Here is a 21,789-nt window from a genome sequence, read left to right as displayed (position 1 = left end):
TAATTCAGATCACATTATTGTATGTTATTTGTTAGATTTCTGCATCATGCATGTCATCGAGGCGACTCTCATGGAATGATCCTCTCTATAAAGAAAGCCCCTGACACAAAATATTGCCAGGAGTTCTAGATTTCCCCACAACCTGCCAGTTTCCCTTGTCAAAAGAATCCTTCATGCGGAGCCGCCTTTAGGTAGACACGACGGAGCTGCGACATTTTGGAGAACTAGAAGGCAGAAAGAGATGCCCATTGCCTGTTTCCTACAATCTCCTCGGCATGCAGACCAAATGGCCTCTCTCTGTTGCTTTGCTTGCCTCTGGCTTTCAGCTGTGGTGCTCTGCCTCGGGAAACCTGGACCTCCCTCTCTTTAAGCATCTCACGGAAGTCCTCCAGTCCTCCAGGTACAGAGAGGTCTTCTCAGTGGGCCAGCAATTGCACGTATCCTGGGCTCACCCGGCAGCCGTGCCGTGGACTGAAACTCTAATTATGGGGTCTATACATCCACGGGAATGCCTTTCCCTTTAAAAAAAAAAGAACCCACCAGACTTTACTGCATACTTTCACATTTATCCCCCTGCAGGTGCTTATAGAGGCACCATGCAGTGTCCGGAGAGCCCAAAATGGCCTTCCTGCCTTGTAAATGTAAAAGCCTGAATATTCGTGAATTTCTTTTTGGCTGAAAAACTCTCCGGGATTCTGATAGTGATTTTTGTCAAAGCAGCGCTTACTCCCTGTGCTGTGCAGCTCCAGGCATCACTTATTTCTTTGATTTGAACTCTCTTTGCTGGCCAACCCACAAGAGAAGAAGAGGCCGGCTGATGCAGAGCGGAAGGGGACCTGCCTGAGAATCTGATCCGGTGGCTGGCATCTTGAGAGCTGCCAAGACAACGTCAGAACCCCAGGCAGAAATATAAATAATGTTGTGGCTATACTTTCCTCAGGAAAAGGAAAAAATCTTTAAAAAAAACGTTTCTTTGTGTTTTGCAGAGGAAAGAATTCCCCCGTGAACCCCGTCCGGCAGGCGCAGATGGTGCCCAAGCTTTTTCTTCTCCTTGGGGATCCCGGGATCCCGGCCTCTCGCGTCCGCCGGATCTGTCTCCTCCTCCACCATTCACTCCGGGGCCACTTCAGCATCCAGGATCTCTGCTGGTATTTCCACCCAGCTCCTGCAGCCCATCCGTGACTAGCACCCCTCTGTCCCTCGGGCTTAAGCAGAAAGACTTTTCCTCACCGCACAGTTTGCTTTTTTCCAGCCACAAAACAAAGACTACGCCCCCCCCCCCCCAATATCCACCTTCACCGGCTCAATCAGCGGCAGGGAGAAAGGGCAGAGGGGCAGTTCATCCATGCTGGGTCAACCCCAGAGGGACCGGGACAGGAGGGAGGGGGCGGCTGCAATGCCTCTGCTCACCCCTCGGTTCCCTTCTCAGCATCCTTCTCCTTTCCACCAGAGTGTTAGCAACTTTAAAAAATGGGGACATCAATTCCTGCCTGCGCATTTCTAGGGGCTGAAGTTGGTGAGGATAGGAAGCCCTGCTTTGTGACATCAGAGGAGGCTTAGCTTCTCTTTATGACAAACCTCTTATTTTGGACTCATGAGTTGCCCCGTCTTCCTTCTTTGTGAGGATGCAGGAAAACATCGGTAGCAGCAATATTTATTCTTCCTGTGAGCCACCTGTAAAATGTTATTTTGGGGTTCCTCCTAGGAGTGATTTGAAGGTCTTCCTGTCTGCAATTTGATCTAATCGGTTTATGTTTTCTTGTTCAGGATTGGCTTATTCTTGGTTTACACTTTATCTCCTGCATCTATTGATGAAAATGAGACCTTCTCCAATAATATTCCAGAACCATTTGGACAAGGTATGAAACAGAATTGTGTGTTGCTAAAAAAAATGGAATATTTTTATTTACCCGTGTAATATAAAAATAAGGCACATAATGGCTTGCATCTTTGACATCTGGAGGTGGACAAGTGGTAAAACATGCATTGCAGTACAGACTCAAATCCTGAAGTATTTGCATGGGGCATCACAATTTCATTGCATCCTGCCTTGTTCTCAAGCAGTCTGCTTGTTTCAATATCCAAACCTTAGTTAATGGATTGTCTAGTTTATTTTGCCATGGACTGTTTGGGTTACATGTCAAGAAATAGCATGTGATATAATAGTACCGTAGCCCTGATGTCTCACCTTTGTTCTTCTTGGCGTCTGTAGCTGCTCATTGCTAATATTCTGCCTCTCAAAACCAAACTCTAGTCCTCTAACCCCTGAAAAGAAGATATAAGTTGGGCTGAGAGAATAGAGCATTAAGGCACCATCCGTGCAGCAGGAAATTAAGGACTTGCTGGTGCTCGTCTCATAAGAAATGGGAGCGGGTTATGAATTGATGCCACTCTGTGCTTCCCTCGTCACCCATTTTGGAGCTTCCCCTGAAGGGAAACCGCAAGAAGAAAGAAGAAGAAGAAGGAGGAGGAGGAGGAGGAGGAGGAGGAGGAGGAGGGAGAAAGGAAGAGCGCAAAAATGCCTCTCTGTCCAAACTCCTGTCTGCTCTTCCTGTTTACTTGCTTGGAGTTTTAAAAAAATCCTCCTTGGAACCAATACATAGAAATACATAGAAAAACTTCCCAAAGCCGCTTGTTTCTATTATTCGCTGCTATGCTCGTGGCTAAGAGTGTAAAGTGTCTGCGTACCGAAAGAAACATTTAACTCCATTTTGCAGGAATGGAAAGAAGAGAGAAAGTTCTGCTGCCACGAGAACCATTCTGCTGCCTGCTTTGCCCTGGAGAGCCGCTCTTTAAGCTGCCTGCCACGGGGAGGGGCCGGGCGCTCGGAGGGAGGGAGGGAGGGAGAGAGGCGGCCCCATTATTCCTGCCCGGAGAGAGAGGGCAGCGATGCTTCACCTGAGAGGAAACCCCCGGTGGCAAAGCAGCCTCCTAGGGCAGGAAGGCAACCCATCTCAAAGGCAGGCTGCGTTGCCTTTGCCTCCTGCACGAAATCTGTTCGCAAAGAAAAGGCTTCCCTTTGGCTAAAAAGGACATTCCATTTGAAGGTGGACTATAAACTCCAGAGTAAAGCCTGACTACAGAGTGTCCATCCCTCCTACGAGGCCACCTGTTAGCCGTACAAGATAAACTAAAACAAGGGATAGTCTCATATTTGAAGAGTTCCTTACTACCTGTCCACGTGAATGATCTGCTCAAGCTCCCTTCGTTTTGTATCGTGCATTTATTAGCAGTGAAGGATGTTCATATGCAGAGTTTCACACGCATTCTTTGGATGGTCTGATTTCTAGGCTTAACTCAGGCACCTGGGAAAATGGTCTGGCTTCGAAATCAGTTGCTGAGCATGCTGCTGGATGTACTAGAACCAGACAAACCTCATTCGTCCTCTGTGTAAGTAAGAACGTCTGTGCGTCTGTGTGTACACAATCTTCTTTACAGCGGTTAAAAGTACAATGACAAAGGTACTTCTTATTCTGAAGTCAGAACATAATACTTTTTCTTTCTATCATCTCTCCTGTCCACTAATCAAAACTATAAATCACTTTATTTAAAATAATTCACTATTTAATCAGCAGAAAATGACACAGATACTGAAGTAGGGAAAGTTAAGGGGAGAATGGGAGAACAATCTCTTGCTCCGTTTTCTCTCTTGAATGCTTTCTGCTCTACTTTCTGTAATAAAGATAAACAAACAGAAAAGGGAGGGAGAGAGAGAGAGAGAGAGAGAGAGGGAGAGAGAGGAGAAGGGGAGAGAGAGAGAGAGTTTGGATTTTATGACAGATCCAAATAGGATTATTATGAATTGCCCAGAGGTGTTAGAATTGGCATAATTTTTTAAACACACACACACAAAGGGCGGGACATTGGATTCCGTCTCCCAGCAGGATCCCTGAAGCTGCAAGGGAGGCTTCCCTTCTGGGCAATGGGAGCCAAATCAGGGATCCTTCCACTGCCGCTGCTGCCTCCGAGGGGGCCTCGGCTGGGGAGGCAGAGCAGGCGGAGTGATGAAGGCTGGGTCTTCCTCCTGGCAGGTCCCTCTCCAACCTTGATCCATCCTTGGGGAGGCCTCCTTTGCTTCAGAGATGCGCGAACCTCAAAATCCATTTCCACCTTGAGCTGCTTTTACTTAATCAGAAGAACCTATTTCTATGGGAACAAGGTTAAGACTAGGCTGTAACTGAATCTTTGGTAGGTTTGGGATAGGTAAGAGATTTCAAAAGCACAACAGTAGCTCAGGAGCCAGCAATTTTTTTCAGTTTCTGTTGTTCTAGTAAGTCCGCCACGTAGTACAGTTACAACAAATAACGTTTAAGTGTTGTGTCTTTCAATCCGGTGTTTCCCTCCCAGGATCCAAGAAGAAATGTTCCAGGCCTTGGGCCCTGACTGGTTCCTGATGTTTATGCAAAGCCACGTGCATAGAACCACAATTGTGCTGGCAGCCAAACTGCTCTTCCATTTCCTGCACAACCACACGAACCTGCAGGAGTTCAGAGAGGGGATGATGGCAGGCCTGTGGCTGAAAAACAGCTTAGAGGGGCTGAATATTTTGACCGGTAGGCCCTCTGGTCGGCTTGCAATGGGATGCTGAGGCCAGCTGTGGATCACAACTAATTATTTCAATAAATCTATCACCTCTCTCTCTCCCCCCCCTCCCCTCCCCTCCCCTCCTCCATCTCTATCTATCCTCTGTTTGCCTCTATTTGATTTCTATAGAATGTATTAATTATTTTAAAATGTTTTTGCTTTTGTTAAAAATAGCCCTGGCCAAATTTGAAGGAAATCCAGCCTGGGTGGCCAAGGGGTTGGGGGTTGTGTACTAATATCACCTTCACCGCCTCCTCTTTGGGCCTGTCACACTTTGGGTTTCAGCTCTTTAACTGCTCAGTCCAAAAGAGAGACCCAGCCTTTTGGCGTCTTGTTTGCTGGCCAATACAATTTAATTTTGGTTATTTGGTTGATAAACCAAACTGAACCAGATCCTGGAGGATCTAGTCTCCCTGCTCCCCCCCCCCCCGACCTCTAGAAGCAGCCCCCATCGACGGCTGTGTTGTGTAGCCTTTCCTTGGGTAAATAAGATGACAGTCTGGTCCCTTCTTCTTCTTTTGTAAGTCAGGAGGTTGGCAGGCAGTTCAGAGAGAGCCTTAAGAGAAAGTTTCTTCTTCTTTGTTGTAGACAATTTGAAGAGTTCTCCCCAGTCGTTTGAATATCAGCCGTATCCGCTCTCGGGATTAATGGAGCTAAAGATGTTCCTGAGCAGCTCAGCCCACATCCCTGAGATTCCCCTCCTCCTCTCAGGGCTTCTCCTGGACACACCGGGCTCTAAGCCACCTGATGACACCCAAGTAAGCCACTGCATTGACAGGGAAAAGGGTTTGTAGAAGCTGAAATAGCAAAGCCAAAGGACAGAAACTTTCACTGTGAATAAACCCTACAAATAGGAAATATTCAAAGGCAACAGAACAGGAAATGTCAATATTCAACAGAGGAATCTTCCTTAAGCTGCCGAGACTTCGTGGCATAGAGGGCAGCCTCGATTATTCCCGGCCTAGATTATCCCCAGTGTAGCCCCTTTCCTGGGAATCAAATCTCAGCTGAAGCTCATTTTTGGGAAGGGTTTCAAAATTCCCATTCTATATTGTCACAATTATTCTGTGTATTGTTTACATCTCATGCCCATCAGCCAGGGATGGGTTCCTGTACCGGTTGCTCCCGGCTCGCTGCGCACGTGCTTTGCGCGTAAACTGCTCTCTTCGCTCATACGTGCCTGCCACCCATTGCTTGCGCATGCACAGTGGACTAAAAATTGTTCTGCGCAGGTGCAGAAACATGCCAGCAACAGCAGAGGAGACTGGGGAACCAGTTTGGGGGCGTGGCCAGCCTGGGTCGCTGCCAGTTCTGCGTCCCAGGCCAAAATACCAGTACCAGTTCGGCCAAACTGGGAGCAACCCACCTCTGCCATCAGCTATCAAAACTTTATTTGAAAGAGGAGCAGCTCATACAGCTTAAAAGGGTCACCATATAAACCATTACGTTAATCTTTTGATACAGCCCCACAGTCACCTAAAAACAAATCTGAAATATTTCTGTCTGCATATATTTTTCTTAACTATCCTGACATTGTTGCTTTAGTTTTGGATATTTTGAATATTTGAATACTAATTTTATTGTGCTGGTTAATCACCACTATAAAGTATGATATTAGGAGGAATTTCCTGTCCATGGCGAGAGATATTAACCCGTAGAATTAATTGCCACGTGAGGGAATAAGGTCCCCTTCCCCAAAGCAGGGCTGGATGGCCCCCTGCCCTTAGGGTTGACAAAGGAAAGTTTTATTAAGGTCTGTGCTACTATGCCACGCAATCCACCTCTCACAGCTAGAGTTATTGATTAAACTGCACAAAATCTGTCTCTGTCTCTCTCTCTCTCTGTATACACATTCAGGTATATCTTGTGCGATTCTTTGAGATGACGATGTGCGTATACAAATTCTTGCAAAATAAGCATAACAGAAAAATGCTGATATAAATAGTCCTACTCACATTTTGCTTTCTTTGATTTTATTTTTCAAAAAATGTATTAATGAATACTTTTCACTAACAGAAAGAACCTAAAGGAACAACACATTGAGAAGTGTTTTTTATTCAGGCTATCCACATCAAAGGAGTTTTTCTCAAATGTTTGTTGTGATATGAAGTTCTGCTCCTGATTCACTTCTTTCAGTGTCATAGGAATTGGCATCTCCATCTCTTGATTCAGGTTCCCTCCTTTGCCCATATTTTGGATAGAATTTAGAAGCAAAAATCACGTTGTAACCCGAGGACGCTTTTGCAGGTTCCTCTTTTTCAGAATTCTAGGCTTCCGGGCTGAAAGCCCTATGAAGCGGTATATAAGTCTAACTGCTATTGCTATTGATTGTTTCAAGAGGAGCCGCTCGCACAGTCTGCCATGTTGTTATTTAGCGGTGTGGGGAAGCTCATCCTTTGGGGCACTTTCTGCTGTTTCACGAGACGTTCATTTTCTAGGCAGGTCTGGGTGCGATGTTGGAGTGGCTGCTGGGTCACCGTCAGACAGAGAGAGTAGCCAAAGATGGCTTATGTGCGGAGGCCGCCGTTCTGTTGCTGGGGATGGTCTCGTCCCTCACCAGTCAGGTGAGTCGTGTCCTGGGGATGTCGCAGGCTGAAGCCCCACAGCTGCTCGGGAGCAACTGGAGGCTGATTGCTCTCTATCTACACACACCTGAGCTGAGGCTGTTTTGAAAATGTAGAACAAAGGAAAAAGGGTTAAAGGATGTGCCAGTAGGCAGGGAACCTGGTCAGCAGGGTCCCTCTCCGACTTGAGCTTCTGCCATGCAGAATCTATTTGGATGGGGGCACATTTGTTTAGGATGCCCTGTTTCTCCACTGGGTTTCAGTTCATTTATTTTATTTAACCAATCTTCTTCGCTGCCCTTCTTGCCAGAGGTGATCCTTGACATTGAATAAAATGCAGTATAGACGTTGAAATAATAAAGATCACAAATTTAAAATTTTGAATTAAAACTAAACTAAACAGGATGGAGAGGGAGGGAGCAAAGCATGCAAGGAGGAGGAAAAACACCCCCAAAACAGGATGGAAATAAGGGATGAGAAAAGGAAGTCAGATTGCCCCCAAAAGGGAGAAAGAAATAACAATCAAATTAGATTTCAGTTCAGTGGCAGGAAGCCTTTCCCAAGTTCTTCAAAAGTCTCCAAGCTTTTCTTTCTCTGCTTTTATTTCTACATTCCACTCATTTATTTCCTCTTCTCTCAATCAAAGTAAAACCTAAATAATTGAATGGCTGTTTGATAAAAGTTCATATTTTGCGTCCCCCTTTAGATTCCCGCAGAGGGAGAGGATTCCTGGCAAACCGGCTTCATACAGAATATCCTCCACTTCGTCCACCTGGTGTACCAGAGATACCCCCAGGATCCCCTCTGGTCCAGCTCCCCCTTCCTCCAAGCCCTGGCCTTGGCTGCCTTCCCCTCAGGGCCACCCCAGGTAGGAAGGGCTGCTCTGCTGACCGGCCGATTCCATTCTGTTCTGTTCAATAGGCGGGTTCAGCAAGCAGCCAGCACCATAGAAGTCAAGATAATTGGGGTGATGGGACAAACCACAAGTTGGTGTAGTGACGGACAAGGTCTTGAGGAATTGGAATACTTGATTTTTTTTTAATTGGATAAAACTACGATCCAGACAATATTATTCCTCTTACGGCTGAATCTGAAATTTGGCGTTCAGGGATGATATTCAAATCATGCCAGACAATTAGATGACAGAAAACAAATTGATGCATAATCCCGATTGAACCGAAGTCTTCAGTCGGTCAAAAGGGAAATGAAAGAACTGCTGTCTTGAGAATCAGATTGAAGGCAAAGATAGACTATAAAATTAATCAATAAATGATTCCTACTTTCAACTGTGCCTGGTCTAACTCTGCACCTAAGCCTGGGCTGTACTTTTTAGGCAGCATATAAATGATCTAGGCATTATAAGGCTATTTCTAATATATGGGGAAAGGGCCATTTTTTACCAGCTCCATGTTGTCCTTCTAACCTGCCTCTCTTCCTGGCTCAGGGAAGAAAGTTGCCCACACATTTGTCTCTCGCCCTACAAGCAGCCCTTAATCTAAACCCCTGGGTGGGAAATGCCAGGAAGTCACCCTACAAGCAACAGGGGCTCAGGATTTCTAAAAGAGAAGCAGATTCTTGGAATAATAGTTTGTAGCTGCAACCTGAAAAGTATAAAACCATCTCAGAAATCAGGAAATCAGATGATGATGGTGGTGGTGATGATGATGATGATATACTTTATTCATTAAACATGAAACTCAGTCAACTGAACATTCAAAAAGGCATCTCAAATACTATTGATGGTTGATACAGGTTGCGCCAGCGTTAGGGTTAGGAACCTGCAATTTGTTGATGTATCTTAAAAAATTCTTTGACATGGTGCCAAGTGCCCCGATGACAATGGGCATCACTGTTACATGTTTCATCCATAATCGGGTAGTTTCGATGGCCAGGTTGTGGTATTTCGTGATTTTTTTCCAGTATTTTTTCTTCAACTCTGACATCTCCTTGTACCACAATGTCAATAAATAGTACGTTTCGGTTTTCGACAACCATTATATCTGGTGTGTTGTGTTCCAAATGAGGATCCACCTGTATTCGAAAGTCCCACAAGATCTTCACCTTCTCATTTTCGATAACTTTTTCCCCTTTATGTCCCCATGACGTTCTGGATACAGGTAAATCATATTGTTTACATAATGACCAGTGGATTAATTTAGCAACTCGGTCACGTCTAGCTTTGTAATCAGTTTGTGCGATTTTGCTGCATTCACATATTAATGTGAAACAGTTTTGACTTTGTCATTGCAAAGTCGGCAGTTTGGATTGTTGGTGGATTTTTGTATCTTTGCTTTCATGGCATTAGTGTGTAGTGCTTGTTCTTGAGTAGCGAGCGTTAAACCTTTCATTTCTTTCTTGATAGTTCCCATCTTAAGCCATGTCCACGTCAAGCTGTCATCATCTTTTCCTTCAATGTTTTTCAAGTGTTGTCCATGCAAAGCTTTGGTTTTCCATCTACTTAATCTGTCATACAGCTGTTTTCCCTTATGTTCTGCCTTTGTTTCTGTTGTTTTTATAATGTTCTCCATTTTCGCAGCCTGCAGCAATTTTTCTGTACTTTGGTTGTTGTTGTTGTTATGTTATTCAAACGATGGGTTAGGAAGTGTGGAGGACGAAACAGGAAAACGTCATCGATGCTGGCCACTGCGCTCAGTAACGACTCCTCCCTTGCTCCGGCAATTGCTCTCCACGCAGCCATCCGGCGATGGGAACAAAAGCTGGGAAGGTCCTAATGTGCTCTTTGAGCCTGGAAAAGCGATTCTGAGCGAGTCCAAAGTGCTAGCTGGGGAAGGGGCATCTGGATTTCCCCGCAAAGGACGAGCTCGCTTGCAAAGTGGGGCTCTGGGATACTCTTGTTGACAAAACCCATCTTTGTCTCTTTCCCACCAGAAATGGTTTCAAAGGGCTTTTAGTTTATGGCATCCTTTATTTCTGCCATTGCTCATTTTCTGCATGCAATTTCATCTAACATCACGACTGCTGTTTTATTACATTTTAGCAATCTGTCTTATTTGTGGTTTTATGTTGATTTTCCAGTTGTTGATCTGTTTTTTCCGTATGGGGGATAAAATGTAAGTGTGGAAATACAGCACAACCTGCCTGTGTCCCATGCTGCGGTTGCTGACGTTCCCCTGTTTTTCCAAGATGGCGGAAGGGGAGGGAAGTCCCACCCCCACAGCACCGCTCTCGCCTCCTCCCAGGCCAGTAACCCTGCCGGTCTTTGTGGTTCTGGGTTTCAGCCTCCAGCCAGGAAGGACGTCTGGGACTTGGTTCAGCTTCTCCTGATGGGAATGATGCTGCTGGACTGGAGGGACAAAAGTTGGCACCCCCTGGAGCTCATGCTTGAGGTCTGATGCATTTCTCTGCCCCTTCAGTTGTGGGGTGAGACGGAGGGAGGAGAGCCGGAAGCTCCAGGATTTTCCCCTGACTTGCCACTGGCGCATCCTTCCTGCCCCTCGTTATTTGCATCGTCACTTGGGGAAACTCTGCCAGTGGGAACGTTTGATAAAGCAGAGGGGAAGCGGATGCTTTCGCTCACCTTTTGCTGTGCGTCCCAGGCGTCCCAGAGTTTTTGCAAAGGCTTTGCAATGTCCTTGGGGGTTTTACCATATACAAGCATGGCTCCCTGTGCCAGGCTACAGCCTGGATGGTGAACTATAGAGTATTGCCACCGACCTTTCATTGAGGGAAAGGCCCTGGAAACTGCTGCCTCATTCTTACTCTCCCCTTCTTTTAAAACGTTCTCTGAAAACCTTTCCGCTCTGACGTAACCTTCCTAAGAACACCGGGGGGGGGGGAGGGGGGGGGCTGTTGCTGTTTGCTAATAACCATCGCCAGTGGGATGGTCCCTGCGGACTCCATCGTTTATCTCTCACCGCAACACAGGCCTCTCCAGAGAATGCTGCTGTTGAGCAGAAGATGCGCTTCCAGACAGAGCTATTGCTTTCCATTATGGAGATTGTCTACAACCTTGGCCAAAATTACAAGGAAACCTCCACTTTAACAACAGGTGAGCGTCACCTGCACTTCAGCCCTCTTCTACCTCAATCTACCTGACACGCACCGAACCTACCGTGAGGTCCCTGCAGGTGTGGCTGAGCTACAGATTCCAGCATTCGTGTTTGTTTTGCAGACAGCCGTCCTGAGGGTTGGAAGTGGCAATGGGTTCTAAGGCTCGGCTGTCTGTGATGCCCCCCCCCCTGCCCCCTGTCTGGATTCCTGCCTTGAGCAGTGGGTGGGTCAGGGTTCAAAGGGTCGTCCCCCCCCCCTCCCCTTTGAACCTTGCGGGTTGTGTGTTCTTGACCATTTGTGCCTTTGACAAAGTCCAGTGGAGCTTAGACAGAAGGAGGCTGTTGATGATACCTTGCTTACTCATAAATAACATAACTTCCTAATCCAAACATTATTTTTAGAAATAAAAGTTTCTTCACTGAAGGCGTACATTTTTCTAATAGTTTAGACTGCTTGGTTGCCGAGTATAAGGACTAATGTTTACATTTTTTTTTTAAATTTTCTTTATTTATTAGATTTGGCAGTACAGTATATTTATTAGTAAATACAGTAAAGTAACAGTAAATATAAAACACAAGGTAACGTTTTTTTTCTTTCTTAGTTTGTGTTTTATTTTGTTTGGGGTGGTCTCTTTTCTATATTTTTTTTAAAATTGAAGATTGTTCCAATAATTTTAGAAAAACAAAAATTAAGGAGAGGCCACGTAATGTTTTACCAGGAAAAAAAATCTGCAGAGATTTCCTTGTTTGCATTTTAGAAGTTCAACCTTCTCTTCCCCCTTGCAGGAAATGGGGATACCAGGAACATTTTGGAGTCTGACAGGCCTCATTTCCTAGGAAATGTTGGCTATTTTACTCGGAAGCTGGTAAGCAAACTTCACGAGGGGGTGCTGGTCACAGAGCCCAGGAAGACCATCCTTTTCATCGCAGAGCAAGTGCAACTGGTGAGGGCTCCTCCCCCCCCTCCCTCCCCCAGGTGCCATTCTCAGCCGTTTCTGGATAGCAGCAGACGCACCAAGTGATGCCGCTGTAAGCTTATTAGGGATGGTTTCCACCCCAGGGACGCTACTTCTGTGGCAGCAAATAATTACCCTAAATTCCCTTCAAAATTTAATTTCCATTATGAGGGGACTGACAGCTTGAATGCTCACACATGTTCATGCTTGTTGGAGAAGGAAAGTAGTTGGATTAGAGAAAATTTTGCACAAGGCAAATGGGCATTTAAGAATCATTATTGCATATGCATTTCAGGACACATTCTCACGTGCCACAGATTAAAAACAACAGAGAAAAAAATAAACATTTTCATTTATATTTGCATGTGGCTGAATGTCTGTAAGAACAAGCAAAGACAAATTCCTTGAAAAACAGAGGAATAGAGTTCCTCATTCTGCAACATTTTGTTGCAAATCTGGTTGCATAATTGCTTTTAAGTGTCTTAGATTAGGATTATTTTTAAATTTGTCATATTTTCGTGGACATTTTAGGTCATATCCCTAAACACGGTGCATTCTGAGCCTCTTGACTGTTTTTTAACAGGTAACAAGAAAGCTTTTTCTCCACAAAGAGTCAATTATGAGCAACTTGTACAACTGTTTGAACCACGCCATCTTGTACTATTTATCAAATTCTTCTTCTGGGCCCCAAAGTCTCCTGGAAGTTTTGCAGACCCTTCAGATGCGATGGGATGTCATCTTTGCAGTGCACAATTCTAGCCTGGATTTCATCGCAAGCCTTTTGTATTGCCTGTTGCAACTGAAATCTATCAGGTACGGTGGTGTTTCCTTACTCTGGCAGAACTCTTAGTCAAGGGAACCGAAATTTACAGAAACTTATTTTCAGAGAAAATATGTCTCCTCGGGGACAGGCATTTCAACGGCACCCGTTGAATTGTGTCACCATGGTCAATGTAGATTTGATCTTGAAGAAACTCCAAGGGTTTAATCTAGAACAGAGGAAGAAATGTGCTGGATATGTCCCTGAGATACAATGACTTCCATAAGGACCGGTTTGTTTCTAGTCATGTTTTGGAGAGATGCCTCTCACCTTTCAAGCTTCTTTCAAACCTGGGGAAGCCTTTTGTGACGTTCCTGAATTGGGAGGGGGTATTCCAACGTCACGCGTATGGAACTGAGAAGTCCCCATCACGAGAGAGTAAACTTTCAGTAAATCTGTGATTATTCTTGGTAAATAAATAGTGTCACCTACTTACTGTCGGACCACAAGTGTGGCCCATTTCTTGACTCCAACTCTGCCTCCTGCTTTATTCTGGTTTTGGTTCTTGGATAGTTTACTGGGCCAGTTTGCCATTTCCTTGCAAAGTCTTAACAACTCTATTTGGTCCTGGGCAGGAGAGTTTTATCAGACGTTTGCATCCTCCTGTGGCATCAGGAGGAAAGCCAAAAAGATGAAATAACACACATGGCAACGAAGAACTCTGGCTAGCTAGGAAAAAGGCCATTTTGCCTTCCGGAAGAACCCAGAAGCTGTTTCCATTTAGATTTGGGAAGCTTCCTCAGCTTGGAAATGACTGCATCAGTCCCTCACCGATGGAACAATAGGGCCACGTCTAGTTTAAAGAAAAGGATGAAGATAAAAGGGAAAATGGACCCATAAACGGAATCCATCCTAGGGACATAGAGGCCGGCACTTCTTTTACCTTGAAATGCTGTGTTAATCCCCAAAGTAATCCCCAAAGAGCAGATATTGGAGCAGTTTGTCTTTTAGTTGTTCTTCTTGGTTATTAGAGTTCTTAAAAATAACCACGTATTTTAAAAAGTTCTTTAAAAATAAATATATTAGGATTAAGTTGCATTAAATCATCCACAGCCCACTTTTTTGCTCAGATGGTGGTCTTAACGAACCTGCCTATATTTTAGCCAGAGGTTTCTTTGTTATTTTCTGTGTTACAGCTATCATGAAAATGGTGAGGCAAAATGGATGCCGGCTTCGGGTTATTCTCTTGGCCCGAGGAAGGAGGAGGAGGGAATCGATGATCTTTCTGCCCTGAAGGATGGTAAGCATGACATGATGGATGTGGAAAAGTGGGTGGAGAAGAGAAGAAAAGGAGAAGGCTGTTGTGGATGTCCTGCTTTGCTCTCAAAATCTACCCACTTCCAAGGGTCTACAGAACGAGACCAAGAGCTGGCAGAGAAAGGACAGAGTTTCATCTGGGTCTTCTAGGCTAAAGGAAATACGCAGTGCTGAATTAATGGCTTCCAAGCAACAGAAACTACACCCGGCCAATGCAGCCCACACGGATTGTGACTTTTCTACTAAGGAACTAAGCTCAACACTCACCCACTGTAGTCTCTTTAAAACATGGGTGCATTTTGCAATGTCGATATAGAAACCTTGTCACCCAAATTGTTTACAAATTATTGCCTGGAAACTAAAAAAAGCAATTTTACATGAGATACATGGAGAGAGATGGGTCATTTATTATTTTAGACATGTCTGTTGCTCTGGCTTCTACATACCTTCTGCACAGGCAGCATCAAAATCTGGAGGGCTGCAAGTGATTCTGCTTTAAGGATAGGCGTGTCCACGTAACAGATCAGACTTGCCTTCAATCCGGAAGCGATGCACGATGGCCCTTTTCTTGATCTCATACTTTCACACCAAAACATACTTGCCTTTTATTTCATTCCAGTTCAGCAAGAGATCCAGAGGGCAGCTGAGGAAATCTGGCTCCGACTTCTTTCTAGGAGAAGAAGGGATTTGGAGGATGCGTACAAAACCTCTTTATTTAAAGAGGAAGGCGATGGAGAAGAGAGAATGAAGATGGAGGACGTAGCTCCTCTTTGGGAAGAGGCCATGAGGAAGACCTGGCAGGCCTTTCTAGGTCTCTGCTCTTGAAGTCTTTAAGGGAAGGGGCCTTTGGGGCGATGGGTCCACTCAGGAACCATCGTTAAGCACGATACATGCTACCAAGGGAGCGGTTGACAGGCCCCATCGTGATCTAGGCTACTTCATCCATCCGGTGGGCTGTAACCGGTGGTGGCAGGTGGGGTTCGGAGATGTCCAAAACACCACAGAGCTGGATGCAGGGGAGACCTCGCTAGGCAGCAGGAAGAGTCTTTTCAGTTTGCTCTTTGGAAAAACAAACGTCCAGGGCAGAGGAAAACGCAGCTGGCTGGGATGCCAGCTTTGCCCTGGGCCTTGCCAAGCCTGGGCTCCTCGGGGGGTAACGTTGAAGCCACTGGGATGGCATCAGTGGTCAGGAAGAGGGGTTGGGTGGCACCTGAAGTGGTACAACAAAACCTTAACTGTGCTTGTTGCTCCTTCCCTTTCTGTGGTTCCAGCGTCGGGGAAAAAAGCCTCCCAGAGCAGAATCCTCATCAGTGTGTCCAGCAGGACGAGTCCTTTGAGTGAGAGCCTGAAACAGGTGATGCACAAAACTGGCATAAACTGCCTTTCCAAATCCTCATGGGAGCCCTCAAAGGAAGCACACGGGCAAAGAACGCAGGGGGACACCGTGCGCTTCCCGACTTGTAGTCCTGCTCTATTTGCTGACATGCAACGTGTGGCCCAAATGAAGCCCCCCCCCCCCCCTCCGGGAAGAAAGTGCCGAGGGCAGCGAAGGCTCTGTGGAGAAACTCAAGGCCGGCTTCGTAGTTGCTTTGCTGTTGGCTGAGAAAGTGACTCAGCCTAAGTAACCTCCTTCCAGGTGTGATGGGAACGCACGTTCCTATTCAACGCTGGCACCCTCTATTTGCCTTCGGGTCTGTTTAATTATTTCTTAAAATTAATTTTGATTATTACAGCTGATTACACATCAGTGAGCAAAGTAATTGATATTTGTTAATGTATCCCAAGGAACATTTTGTACAACTTGTATTTGCCGTTGAAGGTTAAAGACAATTATTGGTTTTTCCCTAAATGTGCCCACATCATTAGTTCTTGTAGTAGGAAAGGATGCCATCTGGAAAAGGCCGCGTAGACGCATTATTCAGGCACAAGTGCATGAAATTGAGGTTTCTGCATCTTCTGTCTTCCTCTTCTAAAAAGAAAAGGCTTGTAATTAAAGGAGAAGCCGGATTACAGGGGAACATTACTCATTTTGTGTTGTTTTCGGTAATGTCAGCAACCGACGCTTCGAGATCTGATAGACACTTCCCTGTAGTGTGACGTGCAACTGAGCCTCCGACTCTTGTCTCTCTTTTTGCTCCAGGCAATTGTATTTTTTTTCCCCCTCGTGCTTTTCAAGAAAATGAGTTGTACAACAGGCTAAATGACTGATAGGAGATCTCTGGGACTTCCAGAGCCACAAACAGACAGAAGGACACATTCTTTATAGCAACTCTGGTGCACCAGAGGGTTTTTTTTTTCCTGTGCACCTTGGAAAGGAAAGAAATCCACAGTGAGGATGAGTTATATTTCCCTTCCCTCCTAGATTCATTTTCCCACTAGGCCTTCTCCCTAAAGGACAAGGGCAATGATGATAAGCAAGGCAGGAACAGAGGGGAGGGCAGGAGGAAGACCTGCCCCCTTTCGGAGCCTTAGCAGATCAGCCCTGGCCAAGGCGTCCTTTAGGAAATGAACTTGGTGGGCTGCCCGGGGTCTTTGGGGAGCTTTGCCACCTGCTGCTTTGCTTCCCCAAACTCGGCCCCTATGGAGGCAGCAGGGAGAGGAGGCGGGTGATGGAGGTCCAGGCGGACAGAGGTCAGAGGCTGACCTCCAGGGCTAGGAACGGTACAGGAGCCGAGCGGGAAGGCAGGGCCGCTCCCACAAAATCCAGGGCCAGGTTTATCGCCTTCTCATCTTTCTCTTAATCTCAGCAAGTATCGTTGATGCTGCCAGAAACATCCCCAGTTAGAGATTTGGTCCCTGTGTGTTAGGCTTCCCCTGCTGGAACGGATCTCAGGGGACCAAGATAGAGGGAAGTCGGTCATAGTAGCCGCAAGATCATGTTTTAAAAAAAGAGATATACCGGTAACCCTTTATTATTAAAACAAATATATGAGTCTTTTAATTAGATGATATTTGACAATATCTGACCCTGAAGAATGAACTGAGGTTGAGCAGATGTTGCCTCACATCTGGCTTTCCAACTGGAGTGGTTGGAGGGGGCCTCGTCCTCAGAGAAGTTGGTCTCCTGCCCCAAATGTCTCCTTCTGGTTCCAGCTGGAGGTTTTCCTTTTGGCTCTGCCTCTTTCGGCCCAAAAGACGTGACTTTGCCCTGATCTTTCTAGATCTTCCCTCCCTTTGGACCGAAAGCTTCCCTGAAGGGTTTCCTCTCAGAATAAAGGCCTCTCCACTGACAGATCTGAGTCGGAGCTTCTCTCCCCCTTTTCATAAAGCTTCTTCCTTCACTAGTACAACCAGTGGTTAGGAACCCTTGAGCAGACTAAGCACGTGCTTAGGGCACCGGGCCCAGGGGGGCACCACACAGTTGAGAAAGGGGGGAAAAAAACCCAATGAAGATTTGTTCAGTGTGTACAAAGGGTGGGCAGGTGGGGGGCACCAAGATTTGTCAGTGCTTAGGGCCCCAGTGAGCCTTAATCCGCCACTGAGCACAACCCTCAACATGGAGCATTTTCTTACAACTCAAACGTTCAGCTTTTCTCCCTTCTGGCAAACAGAAACATGGACTCCAAAGAGCAAAATGTCCACATTTACCTTTAAAAACAAACCGTGTTTATTTTCCCAAACAGAAAAGGGGAAATAGCTGTTTTTACAATCCAAGCAGAAATTCTTGTACGTAGAGCTAATAATTTTCTGTTGACTTGCAAAGACTTTTAACCATTTCTTCTGCATACATGTTTTTAGGTGTCTGCCTTAATTAGTGCTGTAATTAGGGAAAGGTTGTAATTAGTGAAAGGCTGCCTGAGTGTCATAGTTGGGCAAGTTCCCTTTGCCCACCCAAGTAGATCAAAGGAAGTTGAGGCAACACAACTCACACAGTCACATCTACCTGCAACTCATTTACTTGGCTTCTTTTGGCTTGGCCAAAATATGGTGTCCGTGATCCGTTTTGTACTGAGTTTTGAAGGAAGCACATAATGCTCCCGTGACAGGTGTGTTGTGCCCTCCTAGAGGTATTTGGTGAAAGTCAATTGTTCTGAGCTCACAAGAATTTCCAGTGGCTGCTTGAGGAGGCTGTCCGTCCAGATGTGAGTTTTGCCTGCCCTCCTTTTCCCAGCCGGTGCTTCCCCAGTATGTGGAGGGCACAGTGTCAGTATCCTCTTCAAATCTCTTGCCATGATGCCCTGTGTATTATTTCGACCAAACAAGCAAATTTATAATTAATTATATTTCTGCTAATCATTTGTGTAGCATCTTTATCTTCATAATAGAAAGATAATTAACACCACTGATTATCTAATTAAATTCATTAAGCATCTACCGACAGTGCTCTATGAAGCTGACATTATGTTCCATTGTCAACAAAAGCTTTGATTTCTTAGGAAGTAATTAAAATGTAAATTAGCATGCCATTAAATACACGGGGGGACTTTTGAATCTGATATTCATTTCAGAACTGCTCATGGCAACCCATTTTTTCTTTCAGTGCAAACAGGCAATTTGCTTTTAATGACATATATTAACTTTCCCCCCACTGCAACATGAATGTCTTCCTTTGATATCTGGCGTAGTTCACAGCCGGAGTAGAAGGGACACTTCTTTGAAACTGCCGATTTGCTGGTAAATCTGGGTGATTTCTGTCCATGCAGGAAGAGCTTTTCTGTCCGCACGAGCTCAGATCAGAGCCCAGAATGCCACCAATAACGCTAAGGGTATCATGGCCTTTTCATTTCTTCATCAAGAGGAGAACATTCGTTCCTTCTGCTGCAAATCGTGGGAGCCAAAGAAGCCTGCCAGTTGCTTTACTATATCCTGGCACGGATCTTGAAATTTGCCACTGCTGAGGAACAAATTATTCCTACTTTTTTTACATTCTATTCTTGCTGAAATATGCTAATACGCTAATGCTGCCTTCTTGCATTTGGGTCCCTGCTGCCCCCTTTCAGCCCCATCTTCTACCAGTCTTAGCTCCTCTTTCTCTGGTTCCGCCTCTTTCCCGATTCTACTTAACCGTCAACTGGTGGAAGGGCACCCCCTGCAGAAGTCGGGGGTGCTCCATCACTGGAGGTTTGCAAAAAGAGATCAGACAGCCATTTCTATGAAATACTATCCGGTCTCACGCTTGAGCAGAGCTTCAAGTCCTCCAAGGTCCCTTCCAACTCTGCTATTCTGTTATCGTTCTTTCTTTCTTTCTTTCTTCCTTTCTTTCTTTCTTTCTATTCATTCTTTCATTCATTTTTCATTTTCTACCTTCTGGTCTTCTTTATTTCCCCTCCCCCTTCTTTGATCTTTCTTCTTTTCTATCTGTGCCTTCACTCTCTTGGAAGCACAGCCCCGCCCCGCCCCCTCCCCTTATTAAATGACCGGTTCTCCCAGACTGCCAAGGGTGGGGCCTTCAAAAGTTTGGTCCAAGATTGCAAGATTCTCACCTCAAGACTCCTTAGCACAATTTTAAAACTCATTTAAGATTTACTCATCAAATGTAAAGCACAAATGTTTTGTTACAGACATCAATTTATTAATAATTTTTGTTTTAAATCAGGATTTTACTTCATATTTAGAAAAATGCAGGAGAACTGGCCAAGAACTCTATGCAGTTTTATGCAAGGATCATGTTGAGGTAAGAAACGAAAAAGTCACCTTGGCAGGGAAAACAAAACGTGGTTGGACGCATCAAAGAAACGTGGTTGATTACATTGATGGCATTTATACCTGCAACCATCAGGAGACTCTGAGAAATTTACATTAGTAAAAATGGAGAAGGAAAGAAAACGTTAAGATTGAGAAAAGAACTCATTCACTACCTGAATTTGCTTCTAATAGGGGATTTGATATTTATCTGCTTAAAATAGAGTGAAGTGATGGAGTTATTGCTCTCCAAGTAATTACAGGAAATAGTAATTCCTCACAGAGAGAGCTAAGAGGATTTGACTCACTCGGGGTCCCATTCTGCCCAGGTGAAGTTTTGTAGAGCAAAGTGCTAAATGCAGTCATCTCTACTGCCTTCAATTTGTTTAGTTCCGACTGGATTTAAATAAAACCAAGGGCAGTTTATGGTAATCCTTCAAAAGGAATGGGCCTCCCTCGGTCCCAAAGGAGAGGTCAGTCCCTGCCTTCTCACCGAAGGAATCCCGCCACAGGGTCCCTGGTGAAGCTGCTGGGCCAGAGGGAGGAAAAGTGAGGTCCAAGCCCATCCTGAGCTACAGGGGGATTGTGAGTTTCCCCCTCAGCCCAACCTGCCTCTTGTGGAGAAAAAGGGCACTCGGGGCACCCCCTGCGGCTTCTGCAGGTAACCGAGTACTTGCACAGTGCTCTGATCAGTGCTTTCCGTTCCTTTCCAAGGCAGAGGCGCAACATCTGGGTAGGAGCAGGAGCAGGGGAGGAGACTTTGCTGCCAGTGACTCTCTCTCTCTTTCCTGCAGAGGGCGCTGTGCCTACGCTTGAAGTCTGCCAAAGCCTGGACTGAGCTGGAGGACCGGCTTTTTAGGGAGGGGGGCCCGTGGGGGTCTGCGGTAGCTTCTCCTGTCACAAGGTGGGTCCGGGATGCCTACGAAGGTCCTGCTCGGATGAGGAAGAGGATCCAGTTCAAAACCGCCCACCGTGCAGCGGAGCTGTTGCAGGACAAGGTAAAACCTGATTTCGGGGCAGGAGATCCGGTTTCCTGTCGCCAGGACAGAGGAAAAGAGGCTGCTCTGTGTCACGAAGGAGCCCCCAAAGTCTCTTGTTTAGTCTCCTGAGCTGCAGGCTGGGAGCTTTGCTGCCTGTTGATGCTGATGCTGAGATGATGCGAGGGGAAGCGGCTCCTGCCGTTCTTGCTTTGCAACACAAAGGCCGAGGAGAACCAGGTAGAGTTTTAGGCCCAGAGGGGCACAAGAGAGACCCTGGGATGCAGAGCAGTTGCAGGCAAGAGAGAGGGCAGGAAGCAGAATTCCCTGCCGCTGGCTGAGATGAGGTTGCAGTGACTCAGACACCTGCATGAAGGAAATAAGCTGATGGGATGGTGCAGTGGTTAGAGTGCAGCATTGCAGGCTAACTCTGCCCACAGCTAGGAGTTCAATCCTGACTGGCTCCAGGTTGACTCAGCCTTCCATCCTTCTGAGGTGGGTAAAATGAGGGGCGAGAGGCTGACTCCCTAAATCACTCGGAGAGGGGCTGTAAAGCCCCGTGAAGTGGGATATAACTCTACAGAGTAAGTGCTGTTGGCTGCTGGCTCCAGGTGCTTCCGAGTCGTTCCCGGGGCAGAAGCAGCCCGGCTCCATCCCCAGGTGCCACGTCTCCTCCTTCTGTGCCCTGCAGCTCAAACCGTTCCTTTTTCCAGGCCCAGCAGACACAGAAGAAGGCCGCATCTGCTCCGGCTTATGTGGGAAATCCAGGTAATGTTGCCCGATGAGGGGCTGGGGGCGAAAGAGGAGGGGCTGGCCTGGCCACAAGGACCAGCCGGGCAGCCTGGCAGTCTGTACTGAACCCAATATTTCCAAACCCCCCCTCCCCTCCCCGCCTGCTGACATGTTTTGTAAGAGCGGGCAGCAAACCCTTTATTTTTGAAAAGCACTTTTATTTTTATACGGCAGAGTCCCCAAGCTACGTGATAAAAACAAAGGCGA

At 46.1% G+C, this 21,789-nt stretch overlaps 1 protein-coding gene across 5 annotated transcripts in view; it reads left to right on the top strand.

Moving 5' to 3' along the window:
• Nucleotides 1–21,789, top strand: part of WDFY4 (WDFY family member 4) — a 107,773-nt gene that overhangs the window by 47,061 nt on the left and 38,923 nt on the right. For all 5 annotated transcript variants that reach the window (XM_032226540.1, XM_032226539.1, XM_032226543.1 and 2 more), the window contains 18 exons: nt 327–400; nt 987–1,148; nt 1,768–1,859; nt 3,291–3,390; nt 4,348–4,553; nt 5,173–5,342; nt 7,023–7,148; nt 7,855–8,016; nt 10,388–10,495; nt 11,034–11,157; nt 11,945–12,102; nt 12,698–12,927; nt 14,071–14,174; nt 14,811–15,002; nt 15,463–15,545; nt 19,728–19,805; nt 20,608–20,811; nt 21,504–21,558. In XM_032226540.1, the coding sequence (XP_032082431.1) occupies nt 327–400; nt 987–1,148; nt 1,768–1,859; nt 3,291–3,390; nt 4,348–4,553; nt 5,173–5,342; nt 7,023–7,148; nt 7,855–8,016; nt 10,388–10,495; nt 11,034–11,157; nt 11,945–12,102; nt 12,698–12,927; nt 14,071–14,174; nt 14,811–15,002; nt 15,463–15,545; nt 19,728–19,805; nt 20,608–20,811; nt 21,504–21,558 (2,428 nt within the window). The remainder of the gene's footprint in view (nt 1–326; nt 401–986; nt 1,149–1,767; nt 1,860–3,290; nt 3,391–4,347; nt 4,554–5,172; nt 5,343–7,022; nt 7,149–7,854; nt 8,017–10,387; nt 10,496–11,033; nt 11,158–11,944; nt 12,103–12,697; nt 12,928–14,070; nt 14,175–14,810; nt 15,003–15,462; nt 15,546–19,727; nt 19,806–20,607; nt 20,812–21,503; nt 21,559–21,789) is intronic.

Source organism: Thamnophis elegans, chromosome 11 (assembly GCF_009769535.1).
Source record: "Thamnophis elegans isolate rThaEle1 chromosome 11, rThaEle1.pri, whole genome shotgun sequence".
Lineage (NCBI taxonomy): Eukaryota > Metazoa > Chordata > Lepidosauria > Squamata > Colubridae > Thamnophis > Thamnophis elegans.
The sequence above is the reverse complement of the archived record's forward strand: the minus strand, read 5'-3'. Positions and strand labels throughout refer to the sequence as shown.